The 22,960-nt window shown below is 42.5% G+C and overlaps 1 protein-coding gene across 38 annotated transcripts in view; it reads left to right on the top strand.

The window, feature by feature from the left end:
- Window positions 1–22,960, top strand: part of EPB41 (erythrocyte membrane protein band 4.1) — a 225,540-nt gene that overhangs the window by 34,176 nt on the left and 168,404 nt on the right. For 20 of the 38 annotated variants that reach the window (XR_004540385.1, XR_004540384.1, XM_033955345.1 and 17 more), the window contains exon 1: window positions 18,013–18,163. The exons of 2 other annotated variants lie outside the window; for them this stretch is intronic. Coding sequence is in view for 32 of the 36 variants with exons in the window: in XM_033955345.1 (XP_033811236.1) it covers window positions 18,075–18,163 (89 nt within the window). In the remaining 4 variants the exon portion in view is untranslated. Of the gene's footprint in view, window positions 1–17,524; window positions 17,651–17,960; window positions 17,982–18,012; window positions 18,164–22,960 lie in introns of those variants that run through there. 16 more of the 38 variants (XM_033955369.1, XM_033955373.1, XM_033955370.1 and 13 more) reach the window with 3 other exon arrangements.

Here is a 22,960-nt window from a genome sequence, read left to right on the forward strand (position 1 = left end):
TCTCACTTTATGTTTATGTAATTTCTACCTCCTAAAAAGAAGGAATCTGTGGGAACAATGTGTTTATTTTTTGTACATATACACACACCAAAGTGAAGTGTGTTCCTGCTCTCCACAAACAAGAGCCCCCCCCCCCCCCCTGTTCTTGGATAATAGAGCTTCGGCTATGAAAGCTCCCTCCAATTATCAAGCTCTTGAAGATCAAGAAGCCAAACTAATGAGCTTTAAAAGCACTTTTTTGGTTAGGTAACTTCTCTCCACCCCCTGCTAGTTATGTGTGTAATGTAATATGGTAAATTAGGTATTCATCGATATCAACTACCACTAATCAGCTATAATTGGTTACGTTAGCATGTATGTTTCATATTTATTAAAATTTGATTCAACGCTTATATAGTTTCAAAGCGAATTACTTATAGTTATATATGCTTCAAGTTTATTAAAAGTTTGTTGTACACGCAGTATCAAATACCTCAGTGCGTATGACAATTTAAAATTAGGAGACATATATGTTGTGTATATATATATATATATATATATATATATGTTTTACATATGTTTTATATATATAACATATATACAATTATTAGGGTTTTTTTTAATTTTTTTATTAGGTTTTTTTTTTTATATACTGCCTATCAAGATTATCTAAGCGGTTTTTACAATCAGGTACTCAAGCATTTGCCCTATCTGTCCTGGTGGGCTCACAATCTATCTAACGTACCTGGGGCTACGGAGGACTAAGTGACTTGCCCAGGGTCACAAGGAGCAGCGCGGGGTTTGAACCCACAACCCCAGGGTGCTGAGGCTGTAGCTCCAACATCTGCGCCACACGCTCCTCCAACATATATATACATATATAATATATATAAAACATATATATAACACACACACATACACATATATGTTAAATAAACTATATATATAACTATATAGTTTATAACCCTCCCTCTCTCTCTCTCTCTCTCTCTCTCTATATATATATATATATATATATATATATATATAAAAAACTACAACTATATATATATATAACTATATATCTATATATAGGCACCCTTTATAGAATCATGCTTAGATGTCCTAACTTTAGGCGCATCCTATCTATGCCAGGGTTTTCTTTGCCTAAATATCTGTGTCTTAAGTTAGGAACCCAACTGAAAAACATGCCGATGGTCCACCCCCCTAACCATGCCCACTTTTAGGTAGTTTGTGATGCGGCTTCACAAAGTTTGTGAGACACGGGTTTAGCACATCATCTGCTAAAGGGACATTACTATGTCAGGTATCTATAATAATAAAACCCTAGCGCGCGCATGCGCTGTTGAACGATCGTGAGTCCTGGTGGCGTGAGGTGTGCTTTTGTGTCACTCCTCACGGCGCCTGCGCTAGCTGGAGGCGCGTGTGCCAGCGACTCCTCCCTCCCGCTGCTGCTGCTCTTCAAAGCGGCCTGCTGAGGTTCGGCAGCCGCTGTAGCGAACCTCACAGGCCGCTCTCCACCTTCCCGACATGGTGCTGAAGGAGTCGGGGTTGCCGCTGCCGCCACACTCGGTCTTCGCTACAGCGGCTGCCGAACCTCAGCAGGCCGCTTTGAAGAGCAGCAGCAGCGGGAGGGAGGAGTCGCTGGCACACGCGCCTCCAGCTAGCGCAGGCGCCGTGAGGAGTGACACAAAAGCACACCTCACGCCACCAGGACTCACGATCGTTCAACAGCGCATGCGCGCGCTAGGGTTTTATTATTATAGATACCTGACATAGTAATGTCCCTTAAGCAGATGATGTGCTAAACCCGTCCTGCAGCCCCGCCCACCGCCATGAAGGAGGAGATCTGGACTCACTTCCGGCTCACCACACAATTGTTTCCCATGTACTCACCTTTATAGGACCCCCCCAGGGATCCCTGAAGAAGACTTTTTGTCGAAATGCGGACCGTGTTGGGTCCTGTATCCCTAGCGGACCAGGTCCTTTAAGGCTCTTATGTGGATGATTTATTTTTATGTGGATGATTTCAGTGTACCTTTGGAACTTTGACACTTTCAAATAAATTCCATTTCGGAACATTGTCACTCCATAAAAACTTAAAGAAAACACACTATTAACATACATTACAGAAGCTCACGTAATCCGCTCTGAATTGACTCCCCAGTCATTAGTAGCAGTATAGAAGCTATCAATAATGGGCAAAAAATTTAAAAAACAACATTTCTAGTGCGTGAATTAGAGGCACATCTTGAGTGCCTTAACCCTTTCAGGACCATAAGGATCGTAGGCCAATTTTTGTGGTTTTGACGACATTTTTATGGTAAAAAGGGCTTGCAGATGCCAAAAAATTGATTTTTTTTTTGTGAAATATCATTATTTTTATTTAAAAAAATCACACTTCTGGCTTATGGACAGTGTGGCAAGTGAATCTTCTCGTCAATCTAGCAACGATGCTAATGAATGAATGTCGGAACCAGTTTGTTTACATAAAGGCAGTATCATATGGAATCCGTACATATCAAATTTAGAACTGTAGATTGATAGGATTTTAAAGTTATGGGACAAATATGTCCCTTGGTCCTGAAAGGGCTACGCGCGTGCTTGTTGAAAGCTGACGATTGCCCCTTCCCTCCATCCATTAGCATTGCCATGCCTATGACTGACAATGACATAGCGTTTGCTGGTAGTTCTCTGCCCCCTCCTACCCACCCCTGCCTATGACATGTGCCCATATTGTGCTACAATAAGGCACATGAGATTTACGCCTCTTTCCGTGGACTATTCTGTGCATGTGCCAATCGCTATCACCAGCAACTACTCTCATGGAAATTAGGCAACCCTACATGAACCTCGTTTGCATGTGAGGTTCTTTGAGAATCGCTCGTCTTTTCTAAACGGTTAGGGCTCTTCAGCTTGGAAAAGAAATGGCTGAGGGGAGATATGATTGAAGTCTACAAAATCCTGAGTGGAGTAGAACGGGAACAAGTGGATCCATTTTTCACTCCGTCAAAAATTACAAAGACTGGGGTACACTCGAAGTTACAATACAACCATTTTTTTTTTCACTCAGAGAATAGTTAAGCTCTGGAACACGTTGCCAGAGGTTGTGGTAAGAGCGGCAGCATAGCTGGTTTTAAGAAAGGTTTGGACAATTTCGTAGAGGACATGGGGGAAGCCACTGCTTTCCCTGGATCGGTAGCATGGAATGTTGCTACTCCTTGGGATTCTAGAATCTTATTAAGCTTTGGGGTTCTGGAATCTTGCTATTCTTTGAGATCCTGTATACAGTATAATCTCGTTATAACAGACTTCAAGGGACCTGGAATTCAGTCCATTATATCCAGAGTCCGTTATATCCAGAGTTGCATTTTTTTAAAACTTTATTTAGGTCAATTTAAAACAACATACAAGCATATTAGCAACATCAATAACAAAACTCAGCAAAACATTGGTATGGCACGAAATGATTGCAAAACCAGAACACTAAAAGATGTTCTAAAGCATTATGTCGTACTGTATTGGGAAGAAAAATAATCTGTCATTTTCTTCTGGGCTGCATTTTGATACTGTATCACCGGCACGCCACGTGCCTTGTAGGCGGAGCCTGCATGTCCGCTATAGCCAAACAAAACTACAACTAAAAGCGGCTCTGGGGACCACATTGTTTGTCCATTATATGCGAGTCCGCTATATGCAGTGATTTTCTGCATGTTCATAAAGGCGCATGGCTGGGACCAGCGGACCTCATCCGCTAAAGATGATATTCCGTTATAAGCGAGTCCGTTATAACGAGATTATACTGTAGAATGTTGCTACTCCTTGGGTTTTGCCCAGGTACTAGGACCTGCATTGGCCACTGTGAGAACGGGCTACTGGGCTTGATGGACCATTGGTCTGACCCAGTAAAGCTATTCTTATGTACTATGGTGACCTGTCGGATTTTGCTGGCGATATTAGAGAATTTCCCTGCTAGCTTGCTTTGTGTGCCTTTTTAGTTCCTGCATCTGGAGCTGCCTTTAATGCACTCCACCCTCTTTAAGCTGTCTCTTTAGCAGCAGTGTGTTGATAGATGGCTCTGGACAGGATATCAATGAAGGAGATGGGAGGGTGGTGCCGATCATCTGCTCAGGAAACACTGCTGAGTTGCCTGCAATTTGAGTTTCATGGCGAAAACATGAAATAAAACTCTGGAAATGTTCATTTTTTATGTACTTAAAGACAATGTGAGAAACTGGCAGAAATGAAAAAGAAACAAAAGCCTAACACGGGCTTTGTACTTCTTTGCACAGCTGCAAAGAAGTAAAACTTTCCGTGCCAGAATCTGTTAAATGCAGCCAATTTATAGGACAAAGTTCTAAATGTAATCAGTGGCTTTGGGTGACTCTAGGATGGGCTTTAAACAATTTTTTTAAAATTATTTTCTGATCAGGCACAATCAAATTAATAGGAAAAACTTCAAATTTGCACAGTTTTTCCAACTTAATTTTTTTTCTGGCCTATCTTTCTAGTTTGGAAAATGGTCATTTCTTAGACGTGTGCCTCTTTTTGAACCATTTTCAATTAAAAATGCACAAAACAAGGCATTGGGATGGGGGGGGGGGTCAGCATTTTAAGTAAAATGGCCACACAGACATCCCGGCAGAGCAGTGGGGCATCCTAGGGGGCACTGCAATCAGTGGCATAGCGAGGGTAGGAGGCGCTCAGGGTGCCACGCTCTCTCCTTCCCCGCCCTGCTGTACATGCCTTCCTTTTCTCCGTACCTCTTTTACTCTTCACTGGTGCATGCAGCATCTCCAACCTGCTGCCTGTGCCAGCCTCAGCTCTCCCTATGAGGTCACTTCCTGGTCCCACAACCCAGAAATGACTTCAGAGGGAGAGCCCAGGCCGGCATGAGAAGCAGGTTGGAGATGCTGCTTGTGCCGATGATGAACTAGTACGGGGTGAGGGGCAGAGTGGAGGAGAAGCGCCAGCCCCCCTTATTATGCCACTGACTGCTGTGATTTTCATATAAAAAGGTGCAGGTACGCATCTCATTATAACCCCCTTATAGTGAATGGTGAGCCCTCCAAAATCTATATGCCTACATATGCATGTATATATACACACACGCACACATACAAACAGTGGGATTAGGGCAGGGATCTCAAAGTCCTTCCTTGAGGGCCGCAATCCAGTCGGGTTTTCAGGATTTCCCCAATGAATATGCATTGAAAGCCGTGCAAACACATAGATCTCATGCATATTCATTGGGGAAATCCTGAAAACCTGACTGGATTGCGGCCCTCAAGGAGGGACTTTGAGACCCCTGAATTAGGGTGTATTTTGGAAGGCTCACATAGTCCACCATAAATATAGTAGTTAGAGTGGGGCTATAGGTCTGAGTCGCCATCTCTGTGATTAACTACATCATCCACTAGGCCAGGGTTAGGCAATTCCGGTCCTCGAGAGACGGAGCCAGGTCAGGTTTTTCAGGATATCCACAATAAATATTCATGAGATAGATTTGCATCTCAAGGAGGCAGTGCATGCAAATCCATCTCATACATATTCATGGTAGAGATCCTGAAAACCTGACCTGGCTTCGGCTCTCGAGCACCGGAATTGCCTACCCCTGATATAGGCAGTTGTGTACTGCTTCATTCACATCTTTGGGGAGGGTGGGAGATCATCATGCCTTCATCCCGCTAGTGGTCATCTGGTTAGTGAGGGCACATTTTGGCACTTAAAACAGGTCTAGCCTCAAATATCTAAATCAGTGGTTCCCAAACCTGTCCTGGGGGACCCCCAGCCAGTCAGGTTTTCAAGATATCCCTAATGAATATGCATGAGAGAGATTTGCATATAATGGAAGTGACAGGTATGCAAATCTCTCATGTATATTCATTAGGGATATCTTGAAAACCTGACTGGCTGGGGGTCCCCCAGGACAGGTTTGGGAACCACTGATCTAAATTGTGCCCTGGGATTTATTTTTTTTTTCTAAAATGAACATTTTTCTGCACTAATCAAACAACCGTGCCGAGATGATGCGGTATATAAACTTAAGGTTTAGTTTAGTTTAAATAATAAGGCTGCCCTAGTCCCACCCAAACCATGCCTCTATCACCCTCCCTTTAGATTTAGATGAGGACAAGCACCGTAGAAATCTGTCTAAAAAATAGGTTTTGAAAATAGCAAATTGGAAGGGGTGGTGAGAAAGACAACCATCTGCCCCTTTTATGCCACATTTTGGATGCTTTTCTCTTTTTATGAAAATGAGCCCCTTAATGAAACTAGGTCTTCATGATTACTATTTGCAAATGACACCAGATAAATAATAAGAATAACAGTTTATATACCGCAGTACCATTAAGTTCTATGCGGTTTACAAAAGATTAGTGAAGTACAAGTTGAGAGAACTTAAAGGAAGGGAGAACAAGTGGGGGAGAGGACCAGTGAACCGTTAAGGAGGGGAAAGAGAGGAACGGGTATGGTCCATCCAGTTAGCTGTATTTGCTACTTTATGCCATTTCTCTTCTGAAGCATACTTGGGGCAGTACCACCTCCACGACACACCTAGGCCCAACTAGCCTCAATGGACAGGCAATCCAAATCCACCTTTCTTGTGCTGTACTCACCTGAACCACAACCAGCCCTTTATCAACAGTAGAGAACAAAAATTTGCTTTGAATGCTGACCTTCCTTGAATCTTAATTGGGGTATGTCAGAGAATGACATGGGGACAGAATTTGTCCCCGTGCCTGCGGATAACCACGGGAAACCATATCTGTTTCATTCTTTAAGGAGAGAGGGAAGAATCGGCGTATGAATGGGCCCAGCTACTGACCCTCAAGCCTTGCGTTGAAGAATGCTAGTGTAGAAGGACTGAGGTTGAGATAAGACACTAAAGAATGACAGTCTTTGGTATCCAGAGCTGATGCTGTGATGTCATAATGCCTCATTCCACCAATGCCTAAGAGCCAACCTCATCAGTGATGTCACAATGGGTTCATTAGCCTATTCTTGGCTCACATAAGAATCAGAATATGAATAGGCACAGACCCTCAAGCCTTGCACTGAAGAATGCTGATGAAGGACTGAAGTTGAGATAAGCACCAAAGAATAACACGGGATGGTTTCCCATGGGGAATGGACACCAGTGTAAATTAGGTGCAATGTGGCTTATTTTATTCCCATGGACCATGCAACATTAGTTCATATTAAGCTGTAGTAAACTATGGCCCAGTACATTTATTTGGACTGAAATCAGAGGCAGAGCTGTGCACTTCTCTATGGAAGAACCTTGGTAAGGTCCCCACCCCCCTTGTCTCTCCTGCTCTCTGTGTCAGCTGAGGATGTTGAAGCTTTCAAGTCCATAATTGCAGGGTTTACAAAGAGAGCACTACTGCATAGCCCTTGTTTGATCAAGGGGTATGCTAATGGGGTGGGAAATATAAAATATAATAAAAATCCTTAGGTACTGGAATGAAGGCTTATAGGACCTGGATTCCAACGATCCTTTTCACTCTTGAAAAAGCAATGGCTATTATAAATCTAATTGTTGATTAAAGAAATTCAGTAAGAAGCCTCATAGCTGCCAAATGGCTTTTGAGTGGGAGGGGAGAGAGCGGGTAAAACAATAATCCTATGGGCCTCACCAATCTAAAGTGTACAGCCATGGTGTGGGGTCTACGGAATCACGAGTAGATCAAGGGAGGTCATAATGCCGCTCTATAGAGCAATGGTCAGACCACACTTGGAATATTGTGTCCAACACGGGTCTCCATACCTGAAGAAGGATATAACACTGCTGGAGAGGGTGCAGAGGCGAGCGACGAAGCTAGTAAAAGGTATGGAGAACTTGAGCTACAAAGATCGCCTTAGAAAACTGGGATTATTCACCCTTGAAAAGAGAAGACTGAGAGGGGATCTGATAGAGACTTTTAAATTGCTAAAAGGAATCGACAAAATGGAGCATGCTCACTCACCAGCAGGGGGAAAGGATGGAGAGCAAGAAACAGCGTTATTCACATTGGCAAATGTGACCCAGACTCGGACCAGAGGTCATGGCCTGAAGCTGAGAGGGGACACGGTCATGACAAATGTCAGAAAATTCTGCTTCACACAGCGAGTGGTGAACGCCTGGAACTCTCTCCCGGAAGAGATGGTGGAGGAAACCACCATTCTAGGATTTAAGGGAAAATTGGACGCACATCTTCTTGCAGGACACATTGAGGGATACGAGTGACTAATGTATTCGCCAGGGTACGCCTGGCTGAGCCGCCGCGTGTGCGGATCGCCGGACTGGATGGACCCCATGTCTGATCCGGTGTAGGCATTTCTTATGTTCTTAACTCCCAGACTTTATTCGCTCTATGGATTCTCCCTTTCAGTTCCATGGACCTCATAGATCTTGCTCAGCAAAGGTCCATGGATCTTTGTTTTAACTCCCGTGAATCTCACTCACTCCAGGGATTCTCCTTTTCCACTCCTGGGGCCCTCATGGATCCCACTCACCTGGGGGGGTCTGTGGATCTTACTTACTCCATGGATCCTCCTTTTCACTCCTGTGGACCTCATGGATTCTGCTCACCCTGGTAGACCCTATGGATTCTTCTCTTATCCCTGTCCTCCTGCTGGATCTGTGTGATCCATGAGAGTGGTGGGAGTTAACAGAAACTGCAGCCGTCAAAAAACAAGTCAATGAAGCTGTCTGCACAATGTGTGGCGGCGGCGAAAAGGGTGATCAGAATGATAAAGAAGGGGATCACGAACAGATCGGAGAAGGTTATCATGCTGCTGTACCGGGCCATGGTGCGCCCTCACCTGTACTGCGTCCAGCACTGGTCGCCTTACATGAAGAAGGACATGGTACTATTCAAAAGGGTCCAGAGAAGAGCGACTAAGATGGTTAAGGGGTTGGTTAAGGGGCTGCCGTACAGCGAAAGATTAGAGAAACTCGGCCTCTTCTCCCTCGAACAGAGGAGATTGAGAGGGGACATGATCGAAACATTCAAGGTACTGAATGGGATAGACTTGGTGGAAAAGGACAGGTTGTTCACCCTCTCCAAGGTAGGGAGGACGAGAGGGCACTCTCTAAAGTTGAAAGGGGATAGATTCCGTACAAACGTAAGGAAGTTCTTCTTCACCCAGAGAGTGGTAGAAAACTGGAACGCTCTTCCGGAGTCTGTTATAGGGGGAAACACCCTCCAGGGATTCAAAGAGAGGGAAACACCCTCCAGGGATTCAAGACCAATTTCTACAAGTTCCTGCTGAACTGGAATGCACGCAGGTAGGGCTAGTCTCTGGGCGCTGGTCTTTGACTAGAGGGCCGCCACGTGAGCAGACTGCTGGGCACGATGGACCACTGGTCTGACCCAGCAGCAGCAATTCTTATGTTCTTAATTAGCTGGGGGCACTGGGTATTCTCTGATAGTCAGCTTTCTAGGCAATGTGTCCAAATGTACATAATAGAAAAGGGAGCAGTAGGTATGTTTATTCTGTAAAGTTTACGCGAGGAATATTTTACTAATCTTTTCTTTCTGTAGGGTGTCTGTATCCATTTCAATGACCCCCACGCTCTGATAATTATTGTTAGCCATTTAAAAGGTCTGAAAGCTTATACTCAGACTATCCAGCCAGCACCTAACCCCCACCTGCTCCCCTACTAAAAATCCAGAGCCTCAGATGGATGAATTGAAAGGGATGATGGATCAACTTAACCTCTTCACACATGCATGTATGTCTTACTTGGCAGGATCAATTTACATGTGGCTCGCTGGTCTCTCTGGAGAAAAGCACACATTTCACTTTTAGAGTGAGCGAAAAGGGACAGCCCTGCCCAAATGCAGGAGAAGGTTATTTTAGCTACTGAGGACTATGATTAGAGAAGCCAAAGGAAAGATGAGTATGCCAGAGTTTGTTATGGCCCTTCTCTCAAAAAAAAATATCTGATAATTTAGAAAAGAGAATAAGGGAAAGTTATGAAATATCGCTTTACATTTCAGAGGACCTAGTGATAGCTGTGGGTTTGATGTACTCCAGATTCACGATTTTCTTTGACACAGTTACAAAAGTGATTCTACACCTTTGGGTCTGCCTTGGGAGCACTCGTGAATCCTCTCTCATCATTTGCTATTAATACTTTTCATTGCTAGAAGTGTAGAACATTTTAGGCGAAATAAGAGAGATGAAGAGAGGGGAGAAATTAAAAAGGAAAGTCTATATTATATCTAAGCAATCTCAAAGGAATCTAAAAGTGAATTATGCTCTCCACTAGGTTTTCATTTAATCTTCAATAATTTTTATTGAGTTTTAAAAATAGAATATACATAACAAAAATCTTACAAAGAATATCATCTCAACTCAGTTAATACATTGTACATATATAAATTCAAAGAAATCAACAATCAATTATCATCACAATACAAACATGATAAAGTACCTCCCAACACTCCCTCCTCCCTTCCCCCTCTCCACCCATCCCATTCCCAAATATTACTAATAAATAGTGCTTCACTTTATGATTACAAATGTAATGCGTTCACTACAAAACTGCCTGCTCTGACTGATAATTGCTGTATATAAGGTTCCCAAGTCATCCAAAATTTACTCTGTTTTTTTTTATAAGATAGGGAGGTCGCCCTAGCTTCCATATTCATAAGAGCTTGAAATGCTGCCCTCCAATGCCAAAATGAGGGGGGACTTTCTTCCAGCCAATTAGGTTTTCATTTAAATGGCAGGAAGGAGTGAGCCATGGGGTTGACAGAGGCAGGGAAGGTGAAGAATGGCCATGGAAGACGAGAGGGCCTGCGCTACCCCCATCCAACATCCAAACTTTCTCCCACCTCTTCTCCCCAGTTTGATGCCTGTGGGGTTTCAAGATGTGCAAACCTGCAGGTTCCTAGCTCAAACACCAGAGTTAATTTAAGTTTTGGGCTCCTGCTATCTTTATTTATTCAATTTTCTATACCGTTCTTCCAGGTTTACATGCATTCATTCAGGTACTCAACCATTTTCCCTGTCCCGGTGGGCTCACAATCTATCTAATGTACCTGGGGCAATGGGGGGGGGGGAGGGGGGATTACGTTACTTGCCCAGTGTCACAAGGAGCAGCGTGGGTTTGAACCCACAACCTCAGGCTTTAACCACTGCGCCATACTCTCCCCTTAATGCAGAGAGAAGCTTTAACAAGTCCTGGGCAGCTGGTAAAACAGATATACACCAGCTTTTAAGGCAATGAGGTAAAGATCTGCAGGATCCTCATTTTACCTAACTAGCTGACTCATTCAAATATACGATTATGTTTATAATCTTTTGTAAACCGCTTAGAACTTTTTGGTAACGCGGTCTATAAGTATAATGTTATGTTGTTACTCACTCCCTTTTTTGAGCTCTCTTTAAAAGTTTGGTATAATACATTACTGCTATCAAGAATAAATACATTTTTACGCTTACTATACATATGACATTCATATAACAAACATGTACAAATTTTGAAATATCAAAAAATGTTAGAATTAGCCATATTGGGCTTGTTTCGGTAAAAGATGTGCAGATCTGCCATTTTTGCCCCTTTTCAGTGCTTTGCAGGCATTAGAATGCTTTTGATGTGGAAGTATCCTTTGTCATATATAAAATTCCCCCCCATGCATTTTATTTGTTTATTTTTGTTTACCCACATGGACTAGGTCATTGACATTTCCCATATTAATGTAAACAACAGCTATGGATGATATTTAAGACCGGTATAGAGATGCAAGTTGAATGTAATAAATACTTAAGCTATATTTTTAATTTAGCACAGAATACCATAGTGGATCGGTAGCTTGGAATATTGCTACTCCTTGGGTTTTGGCCAGGTACCAGGGACCTGGATTGGCCACCGTGAGAATGGGCTACTGGGCTTGATGGACGATTGGTCTGACCCAGTAAGGTTATTCTTATGTTTTTATTTATTTTCTTAGGTATTATTCTGATCTTTTCCAAAGGGCAGCAATATCAATGTGGTACTGCTGTTATAATATCAATTAAAGACTTATTGGAGAAAACAGTTTGCCACACAAGTTTTTAAACTCCAACCCCAGTATAGCAGTTCTTTCCACTTTTTATGGCTTCCAGTTTCCTCCCTACCTAACCTTCAAGAGAAATCATGTGCTAGATCAACCAACCATAAAACATGTACCATCATTTCATTCTTCATCACATCAAGGAAAGATTAACCTTTCAAATCTCTTCTTGGTATGGCCCCCCTATATCTGGTCTCCCATTTTAAATTGGTCTGTTCCACCAGGCCTACACGCAGAATACACGTTTAGCCACCCTACAATAAAAACCAAAAGATTCCTTGACAGAACTCTTGCTTTCCAAGCAGGTCAACCGAACGGCTGGCTAGGCAACATCATCAAGCTCTCCTCATCCTATCTTAACTTCAGAAAACTAGTTAAAACCAACCTGTTTAACCGATTTGTAACCAAGAACTCTTAAAGCCTTATCCCTGTATACTACTTACATGTACTCAAAGTCCCTACATTGTAACTTTTACTCTGTCTCTCTCCCTCCCTACAAATATTCATGTATTCAAAAACTTCATTGTTATTTTTTTTTCGCTGACTGTCCAGCTCTTCTTATTGTAAACCGCCTCGAACTACTGTGGCTTTGGCGGTATATAAAAATAAAATTATTATTATTATACCACCATAAATACCAAAGAGTTAAAACAAAACCCATATTAAATAATTTAAAAATTATTTCAGATTACTGTGTCAGTAAAAAAAAAAAAAAAAAGTTGATGCAAGAGCTTATATTTGACAATTGTCTCTAGTACTCGTGATTCTGACCAACATAGTAACTCACTTAGCGCTTCTGTGCAATCAAATATATAGAAGTTAAAACGAACAGATCCTAGAAATAGAACAGGATAACTTTAGCTTGTGGGGTTTTTGGACATGAAAGATGTATTCTATTTCAAAAAGCATGTATGATTGGTCATAAATGCATATTACAATATTGGTTACAAAAAGATCCTCCAAATTATTGGCATTGGAGGAATCAATTCCATCGTTTAATTTTATTTGAGGTTTTTGAGGTTCGTAAATTTCCTAAAAGAACACGATTATTTTTAAAAATCTGGGATCCTTATATACAAAAATTATCCTCAAAAGCTAGAAGTATGATTCTTAATACTTTATATTAGATTTAAATAAATGTGGCTTTTTTAAATTAATTAATTAATTTTTATTTAAATATTTTTGTTTATTTGGTGTTTTGTGTCGCCTTTCATTCTGGGGTAGGGAAGGAAATTGGAAAGATTTTAATATATATGTATGGAGTGGTGAGGGGGGATATAGGGGAAAAGTGGTTTAGATATATTAAAATATATTTTGGAGGAATGATAAAATGTTTATGCAAATGTTTTATTGTGAATTTGATTGTAAAGAATGTCTTTTTGTATCATATTGTTGTATATTTGTTTGATTCCTTCAATAAAATGTTATAACATAACCTCTCGCTTGCTGAGCGCAGGCGCGGTGCATTACTTACTGAAAAAAAAAAAAATTTAAGGGCCCTTATAAAAGTGATCTATAGCTGGGCTTGGAGGGCTTCGGGTCGGCTGTAAACCCATGCGCTACTGGAGCTGGTCCTGGGTGGCCATCTGAGAAAAGCACATGGGCAGTTACCTTTATTCCCTCTGATAAAATTAGCTCCCATGTGCTTAAAACTAGTTACATAACTACAGACTGTTTTGAATTTAAGAGATAGACATCTATTTGATTACCAAATGCATCAAGCTCAGGAAAATTTCCATTTGAAGCTCAGATCAGGTGACCCACCCAAGGAGTCTGGAGCAGAACGAGACTTTTACTCTCATCCCATCAGTTCACTTAATTTTATAGTTTTGCACACTGATTACAACACAATATAAAGTTACTGTTCCCTACCAGTCTTGATATCTCTGTGCCTTATTAAATATAATTGATTCAGTCATCATATTGAGAACTTGAGTGCAGTGGTGCACATTGTAAGCCTAAGGGCTGCAAACATACAAGAGAGAAATCTAAATGGAGATTCGCAAAAAAAAAAAAGGTCTGGATTAAATCCAAACCTCATTGAAACCCTGTGAAAGCAAAGGCCTATTGTTCTAAGTAACTGGACCACCATAAATGGATACAGTTTATCCAATTAATTTGGGATCCATCTATGATTGGGCTTTTAGGGACAGATTCTATAAACACCACTTAGCGCAGTTATCAATAAAATATATTTTTTAAATATGCCATTTCTAGAATCATACCTAGTGGCACCTGAACGGAGTTAGATGTGCTATACACAGGGCTCCAGGACTTTTCATCACGCGCTAAGCCCCGCGCTGGCCTAAAAACTACCGCCTGCTCAAGAGGTGGTTTAGCATGCGCATTAAACTGCTAGCGCGTCTTTGTAAAAGGAGCCCATAGACACCGCTCCATTAGCGAGAAAGCAACAAGGAAAGCGATTCACCAAAGAATCCAAAGTGGAACAAAACAATCGGCAGACAATCTGGGAGATAAGATCAGATTTATTCAAGGTGCTTCCAGCAACAGAGCCCGACACGTTTCGCCAAATGAAGCTATTTCTGGGGCATTTAACTTAGACAATATATACCTAATCCATTCTTTTCTATACCCCCCATGATCCCTTCCCTTCACCCCTACCCTTCTCCCCCTTCATTCTTTTTATTTCATTTATAACATTTTTAAAGAATTACCTTAGATTGTTTTTTTTTATATTATTATAACATTATAATAAATTAATTAAACAGAAATACTTTTCTATAATATTTTGTATAATTTTATTAATATTTTGTTAACTGAGTTCAGCCCTCCTATTGGGATGAATCCGTATTAAAAAAAAAATAAATCAAAGATTAGATAAAATATCTTTTTATCAATATATCATTGCTGAGTGTGAAAATATAAAAGTTAACTAAGAAATTTGCTCCATTAAACAAAAATAACAGCAAATTTTAAGAAAAATGGAGTTTTAATGTAATCGGTGGCTTTGAGCGGCCCCAGGATGTGCTTTAAAACATTTTTAAAAATCATTTTCTGATCAAGCACCATCAAATTCATGGCTTTAGGTTTTCTAGACAACCCTAATACATAGAAACATAGAAACGATAGACGGCAGATAAGGGCCCACGGCCCATCTAGTCTGCCCACCTTAATGTCCCTCCCCTACCTTTGCCCTGTGAATAGATCCCATGTGCCGATCCCATTTGGCCTTAAAATCAGGCACGCTGCTGGCCTCAATCACCTGTAGTGGAAGACTATTCCAGCGATCAACCACTCTTTCAGTGAAAAAGAATGTGATAGCATAAGTTTCATATGAGATGCTATAGTTAATTACTGAATTGTTTACAATAAGGAAAGGTGTAGGTTGGACATTTATTTTATATCTGAAACATTAAGTTCTCTAATGTCTGCATTATAAGCACATATTGCATGGGTTAGTAACTATTGTAATCTTACAAAGGAAAAGAAAAATATGCTTATTTGTATTTAATATGAAAGTTAATGTTTCTATATATCAAGTGCTTTTTTGTTACCTCGTCCAATTGCATATTTTTCCCCACAAGAGGATTGTTGATTTTCTTAAAAAGTAGCCAATTAGGAGCCCTTCTGGGGGTGCAGAGTATCTAATAAGCAAGCTCATTGTGTCTATGGAAGGGTAATTTGTATTGTTTGGCACCCGTAATCATTTTTGAAATGCTGGTGCTTACCACAGAGCAAATATTTCACAAGTGCTCCATTCTTCCTGGCACCACTTTACAGTTTTGTTCGTTACTGTTCTGTTATTGTTGTGGTTCTTTTCAAAAAGTTTTGCCATCCAATCGTTTTCAGCTGACTTTAGTAGAAAAGAGCCACCGGCTGGGTGTAGGTTTAACAGATGCCCTGATATCAAATCCCCATGCCCTGTTAGGCTTACAAATGTAATTTGTGGTCCAATCGAGAGACTTCTTTCTTCTTAACATTTTCAGTGTGTGTTTTGAGCTAGAGCTAAATTAGAAGGGTGCCAGAGTTGGGTATTTTACTTATTTTTAAGTCACCATTGGGCCTGAAAACCTCCCTTCCGTTCAAGACAATAGAAAGCATCTGGATACTATTACAATGGACTAGGTCAGGGGTGGGCAACTCCGGTCTTTGAGAGCTGGAATCCAGTCGGGTTTTCAGGATTTCCCCAATGAATATGAATTGAAAGCAGTGCATGTAAATAGATCTCATGCATATTCATTGGGGAAATCCTGAAAACCCGACCGAATTCCGTCCCTCGAGGACCAGAGTTGCCCACCCCTGGTCTAGGTTAACACCGGGTCACCACTGAACTGCTATATCACAGGGGGTGTCAAAGTCCCTCCTCAAGGGCTGCAATCCAGTCGGATTTTCATGCATGCATGAGATCTATTAGCATACAACGAAAGCAGTGCATGCAAATAGATCTCATGCATATTCATTGGGGAAATCCTGAAAACCTGACTGGATTGCGGCTCTCGAGGAGGAACTTTGACACCCTACTATATTACATCCAGTAACATTTAACAGTTTATAAGTCGGTTAAAGCTGTAGTTCCCAACCCTGTCCTGGAGGACCACCAGGTGAACTGAGTTTTCAAGCTAGCCCTAATGAATATGCATGAGAGAGATTTGCATATAATGGAAGCGACAGGCATGCAAATCTGCTCCATGCATATTTCTTAGGGCTATCCTGAAAACCCGATTGGCCTGGTGGGCGAGCAGGACAGGGTTGGGAAGCACTGGGTTAAAGCAGTGGTTCCCAACCCTGTCCTGGAGGAACACCAGGCCAATTGGGTTTTCAGGCTAGCCCTAATGAATATGCATGAAGCAAATTTGCATGCCTATCACTTCCATCATATGCAAATCTCTCTCATGCATATTCATTAGGGCTAGCCTGAAAACCCGATTGGCCTGGTGTTCCTCCAGGACAGGGTTGGAAATCACTGGGTTAAAGCATGGTGGACCGTCCTAAGAAAAGCAAGCTTCTGTAGCCGCTTTAAAAACGTGTCAATCTTTAAGCCCTTAAACTCCGTGAAGTAAAAAAAACCAACCAAAAAACAACAAAACACGCCAGCCCGATGGTCCCACGTTCACCTGGCGTTTCGTTAAAAGGGAAACGAAACGCTTTTCGGCAGCTGCTTCGTCTGTGCTCCCGCGAGCCTCTTAACTAGACGTTCTTGCCTCAGAGGCGTTAGCGCGCATCCAAGCCGCTTCCAGGCTGCCCCGTTTATTAGGCTTTTTAGAACCCTCCCCTACCTTCGCGCGCACCTTTTTAATCACGAAAGGGTGCGCGCGCAGCGGCTGCAGCCGGCTCCTTGCTTCCTCCCGCCTGCCGGCGCGCACGCGTGTTACCTCCTCCCGCTCCCCGCGCGCGCACACCTGCGCCACCCACCGCCCCAGCCCAGGCGCCGCCTCTCTCTTCCCGTTTCCACCAATAGAATTTTACTACAATGTTATTGAGAGAGAAAAAAAGATAAGACGGAAAGGCGCGCTCGCTCGCACAGGTCGGTTAGTGGCCGCCGCGCGTTTATTATATCGATCGGGCACGAGGCGGAGGCGCGCGCTGACCTTCTCTTTCCCCCCCTCCCCCTCCCGAAGAGGAGGCGAGAGACTCAAGGAGGGGGTTAAAAGACCACCCGGGTAAGGGGGTAAAAGGTGGGCGTGGGTGTGTTTAGGAGGGGACGTGCTCGCGCTCTGTACTTGACGCTCGAGCGCCCCCCTGCTGGCGGCTGTGAAGGGGGGAGGGAGAGAGAGAGCAGCCGCCGCACCGCCGTCATCCCTCCCCTTCTCTTTTGTTATCCCACTCCCTTTATAGCTCTCGCTGCTTCCCTGTTTATTCATTCCTCCTCCCTCCCTCCCTTTTTTTTTTTTTTTTTTTTTTAAATCTCATTGAGTTTGGGAGATTAAAAAAAAAAAGACCAGCCTCCTTTCAGCAGCGCGAGGGGAAGGAGGAGAAGGAATAAAGAGAAAGGTATTTGGAGGGGGGGTTGTTTTTGTTTTTTTTCCGCCGAGCATCCCTGCAAAAAAAAAAAAAAAAAGCCACCCCAATGGCAGGGGGAGATTTATGATCTTTAAAAAAAAAAAATGGCAAAGCGTGGAGGAAAGGAATTTCGAGAGGTTTAAAGAGATACTGAGGAGAGAGAAACCGGGCAGGTAAGAGAGCGCTAAAAAAATATTCCTATGCACACACTCGGAATATAAAGTGCGCGAAGGATGCTGGAGTGAGATCGGTTTGCAAATGGAAGAGGGGGGGGAGGGCTGCCTTCTTCTTAAATATAATAGGAGTCCTTAGCAGGCGGCTTTAGTGGTGGCAAACATCAGATGTTAGTAAGGAAATAAGATGTGTGCGGCGTTCACTGAGTGCGTGTTGCATGCTGTTAACTACTAAATCTGCTGTTCAGCAGATAGACAAGCCAGGATCTGAGAAAGGGTTGTCTCTGGCTCTGCTAAGGCCATGCAGCTGCCTGTCCCCCTCCCACCCCGTTCCTGGAGAGGGAATTCCCTTGTGACTTGCTAGCTTCCCAAAAGCATATTTACAAATGGCTTGGGAGGTCTCACGTGCGAGACCACACCTCCTTGGTTTGTTGTTCTTCCTTCTAGACTTTCTGCTTGGATGTCTTTAGACAGGGCGTTGTTGATTATTGGGACAATAGGGCAGTGGTTCCCAACCCTGTCCTGGAGGACCACCAGGCCAGTCGAGTTTTTTTGGGATAGCCCCTAATGAATATGCATGATAAAGATTTGCATATAATAGAGGTGACAGGCATGCAAATCTGCTCCATGCATATTCATTAGGGCTGCCCCAAAAACCCGATTGGCCTGGTGGTCTTCCAGGACAGGGTTGGGAACCACTGCAATAGGGTTGGTTGGCAGGACAGGGCTTAATTTATGAGCCATACCTGTGGCTTACCTAACCTGGTAACTTCATAGAGCCAGCTTTTGTCCTAGGTGAAAAATTAAAAAAAAATTATGCTACTGTGTTAGATTTGAATACTTCCTGGTGTTTGCAGACAACTAAATTTAATTTTTTTCTAGCCCAAGATTTTAATGGTCTTAATGGCCTCTCCTATTTCAGGGCTTCTTTACTATTTATTTATTTATTCAATTTTGTATACCGTTCTCCCAGGGGAGCTCAGAACGGTTTACATGAATTTATTCAGGTACTCAAGCATGTTTCCTAAGATGCATTAGATCAGTGGTTTCCAACCTTTTTCAGCAGCATGAATACAAGAAAGAGGAGGTGAAACTCGGGTACTCTGAAGACTTCCAAAAGATTTCAAGCTTACACATACTAATGAATTTTGTAAACCGCTTTAACCTGCTTCTTCAGACTACTACTGCTTATCATTTCTCTAGCGCTGTACATTAACATGGAAGAGATGGTCCCTGCTCCAAAGAGCTTACAGCCTAATTGTGATGGACAAAAATGGGTGAATCTAAACACACTGCTCAGGTAGGGAATTACAGAGGGAATGGCAAAGCGGATAGGGTAGGGAACTATAGAGGGAATGACAAATAGATACGGGTGGAGGTAGGATTTGAAAGCAGGTTCAAGAAAAGGTGAGCTTTTATTATGTGACTCGCACATTTGACTGCCTTCACCCACTTTTTAGCGCAGAGAGCGGTGCTGAATGGCCCGCGCTGCTCCCAACGCTCATAGGAACTCAGTGAGCTTCGGGAGCAGCGCGGTTCTCTGCACTAAAAACCGCTAGCGCGGTTTTGTAGAAGAGGGGGTGAGACTGGGTGTTAAACATTAAAAATTAATAATAATATTGATTCTTCAGCACTTTAAGGGTATATTTTAAAAACTCACTTTATTTTGGATTAAATAGCAAATTCTGCAAAAAAAACCCAAAAACCCCAAAACCCCCCAAAAGTAGAATGCAGTGTATTGTAAACAGCTTTGCTTGAATCTCTTCATAAAAAAAGCGGTTAATAAATCCCAATAAATATATAAGCGAGACATCTGAGCAACCTACTTAAGAGATTGTAGTGACTATATCGAGAGGGCAAGACCGAAATGAACACATTTTACAGGATTTGAAGAGCATTTCAGCCAGGATCTGTATTTTAAATATCTTTCTCATTTGTTTGATGTCTTTATTTCATGGGCTTTCAGAGAGTTGAATTGGATCCTACCTTAACATAAAGTGAAAAGCACAATGGATTTAGTTAGACCAGGGGTCTCCAAAGTACGGCCTGCGGAGAAGAACTGTGCGGAAATGTGCCAATTGGACTACCGTATTTTCACGCATATAACGCGCGCGTTATACGTGTTTTTACAAACCGTGCATAGCCTTGCGCAGTATACGCGTGAGCGCGCTATATAAATTTTTTTTTACATAGTTCCCCCCCCGACGCACCCCCACCCCGAAGGACCGCTCGCACGCACTTCCACCCGCACCCCCACCCTGAAGGACCGCTCGCACCCCCACAGCCTCCCGACCCCCCCCCCATCATGTAGAAGCTCCTACCGGTGTCCTGCTGCTTCCTCTTCCAGCGGTTCGCCCTTTCTCTAACGTCAAGCCCTCTTGCCCCGCCGACTCCCCGACACGATCGGGGCAAGAGGGAGCTCAAGCCCTCTTGCCCCCCGACACGATCGGGGCAAAAGGGAGCCCAAGCCCTCTTGCCCCGCCGACTCCCCAACTCCCCGACAATATCGGGCCAGGAGGGAGCCCAAACCCTCCTGGCCACGGCGACCCCCTACCCCCACCCCGCACTACATTACGGGCAGGAGGGATCCCAGGCCCTCCTGCCCTCGACGCAAACCCCCCTCCCCCCAACGACCGCCCCCCCCAAAGAACCTCCGACCGCCCCCCCCAGCTGACCTGCGCCCCCCCTGGCCGACCCCCACGACACCCCCACTCCCCTTCCCCGTACTTTTGTGTAGTTGGCCGGACAGACGGGAGCCAAACCCGCCTGTCCGGCAGGCAGCCAACGACGGAATGAGGCCGGATTGGCCCATCCGTCCCAAAGCTCCGCCTACTGGTGGAGCCTAAGGCGCCTGGGCCAATCAGAATAGGCCCTGGAGCCTTAGGTCCCTCCTGGGGGCGGGGCCTTGGGCACATGGTCGGGTTGGGCGTTATCTACGTGAAAATACGGTAATTTCCAATGAGAATCTGTAAAAACAAAAAACCCCCAAATTTATTCAATTCAATTTCTATACCGTTCTACCAGGGGAGCTCAGAACGATTTACATGCATTTATTCAGGTACTCAAGCAATTTTCCCTGTCTGTCCCGGTGGGCTCACAATCTTTCTAACGTACCTGGGGCAATGGGGGATTAAGTAACTTGCCCAGGGTCACAAGGAGCAGCGTGGGTTTGAACCCACAACCTCAGGGTGCTGAGGCTGTAGCTTTAACCACTGCGCTACACTCTCCCCAAATGGGGTGTTGCTAGATTTCAAATGCAATAATTAAAATCGTGTTCAAAAAATATTCATATTCCATATTATGTTAATATTATTCACAACTTTATTTAATACTGAATCGTAATTGTATACTTTGCGGTATTTCTTCGTACTTGTTCAGCCTCGATCGATAGTGTCAATTCGCTGCGTTGTATGTTGCTCTGGCGCTGTGACTAATCTTTAAATTAAATCTGGAAGTTCGTTACTAGTCATTACGGTTCATTGTCCATAAAAATACTTGCAGTGGTGCAGTGTAAACTGTAATTCTCAATTTGTAATTGCATAAATTTATATTTAAAGGTACTTATTCACATAGGGATCCTTTTACTAAGATGCACTAGCCGATTTTTTGTTTGTTTGTTTTTGTTTCGTTGTTTTCTCATATACTTTTCATAGTATGACATTAGTTGGTTAAGTTTGCTCCCAACATGTTTCAGCATGTCGACTGACCATTTTTTAGAAATTTCCTATACAATTTATTCCTGCTTTGGTATGGGCTTTATTTAGCAGTAGCCCCAGTTATTTATTTATATAACTCTGTAGCTTTGGCCAGTCTTCATATGTTGTGTCTATAGATTTCTTTTGGTGGTCAAGCATCGGTTCCTCCTTTTTCCTTCCTTTTTTTATATAGCTATATGACAGCTCTTTGTGTTTGAAGTTTGGCAAAATCTATCTGAGCGGAAGCACATTCCAGATATTATCATTGGTGGCTCTTAAGGTATATTTGAGTATTAATTTTTATTATTTATTAATCTTTTTTATTATTATTATCTTTTTAGGCTTTCCTATGGTTAATGAGGCTTTATTGCATGATGAAGTTCATAGCAATAGATTGCATATTAGTTCATATTGGTCTTTTTAATGGGTCCTTGGTGCTTCATTTCTTTTCGTGCTGTTTATTATTTATATCTCTAGGATGCTTATGAAATTGGAGTTTTCTCCCTTCATTTTATAAAATGTTTTATGGTTGTAGTAGTTTTGTATTATTAATTTTATAAAGTTTGAGTTCTACTACATCATATTTATGAATTTGATAATTTTATTATTAATTTTGAAGTACCGTATTGTTTAAATATTAGTTAATGTTTCTATTATGCATATATTCTTGATGCTATATGTCATTGGCGCTCTTTTTATGGTCTCCTATTTTATAAATATGAATTATCTGTTTTTGGTTCTTTATTCTTAATGTATTCATGATTTGATGCATTATTTAACATGATGTTGTTATTACTTTTTTATATGTTTATACACGTACCTGTAGACTCCTGAAGCAGGCCTGTTGGCCGAAACATGTACATGTCGAGTTATTGAGTCGTTGGATGTATCATTGTGCTATTGGATGAATAAAGATTCTTATATTATCAGATGAGTCGGAGGACACTTTTATTAGTGCACATCATTCTGATCTGGACAATTCCATTCTGTCTTTTGTATATTATGTATGTGAACCTGTAACCCGTTCTGAGCTCTTTGGGGAGAGTGGGATATAAAATGAACTTAAATAAATGACTGTTTAGGGGCCGCAAAAGAGGACTGT

Source organism: Geotrypetes seraphini, chromosome 8 (assembly GCF_902459505.1).
Source record: "Geotrypetes seraphini chromosome 8, aGeoSer1.1, whole genome shotgun sequence".
NCBI lineage: Eukaryota > Metazoa > Chordata > Amphibia > Gymnophiona > Dermophiidae > Geotrypetes > Geotrypetes seraphini.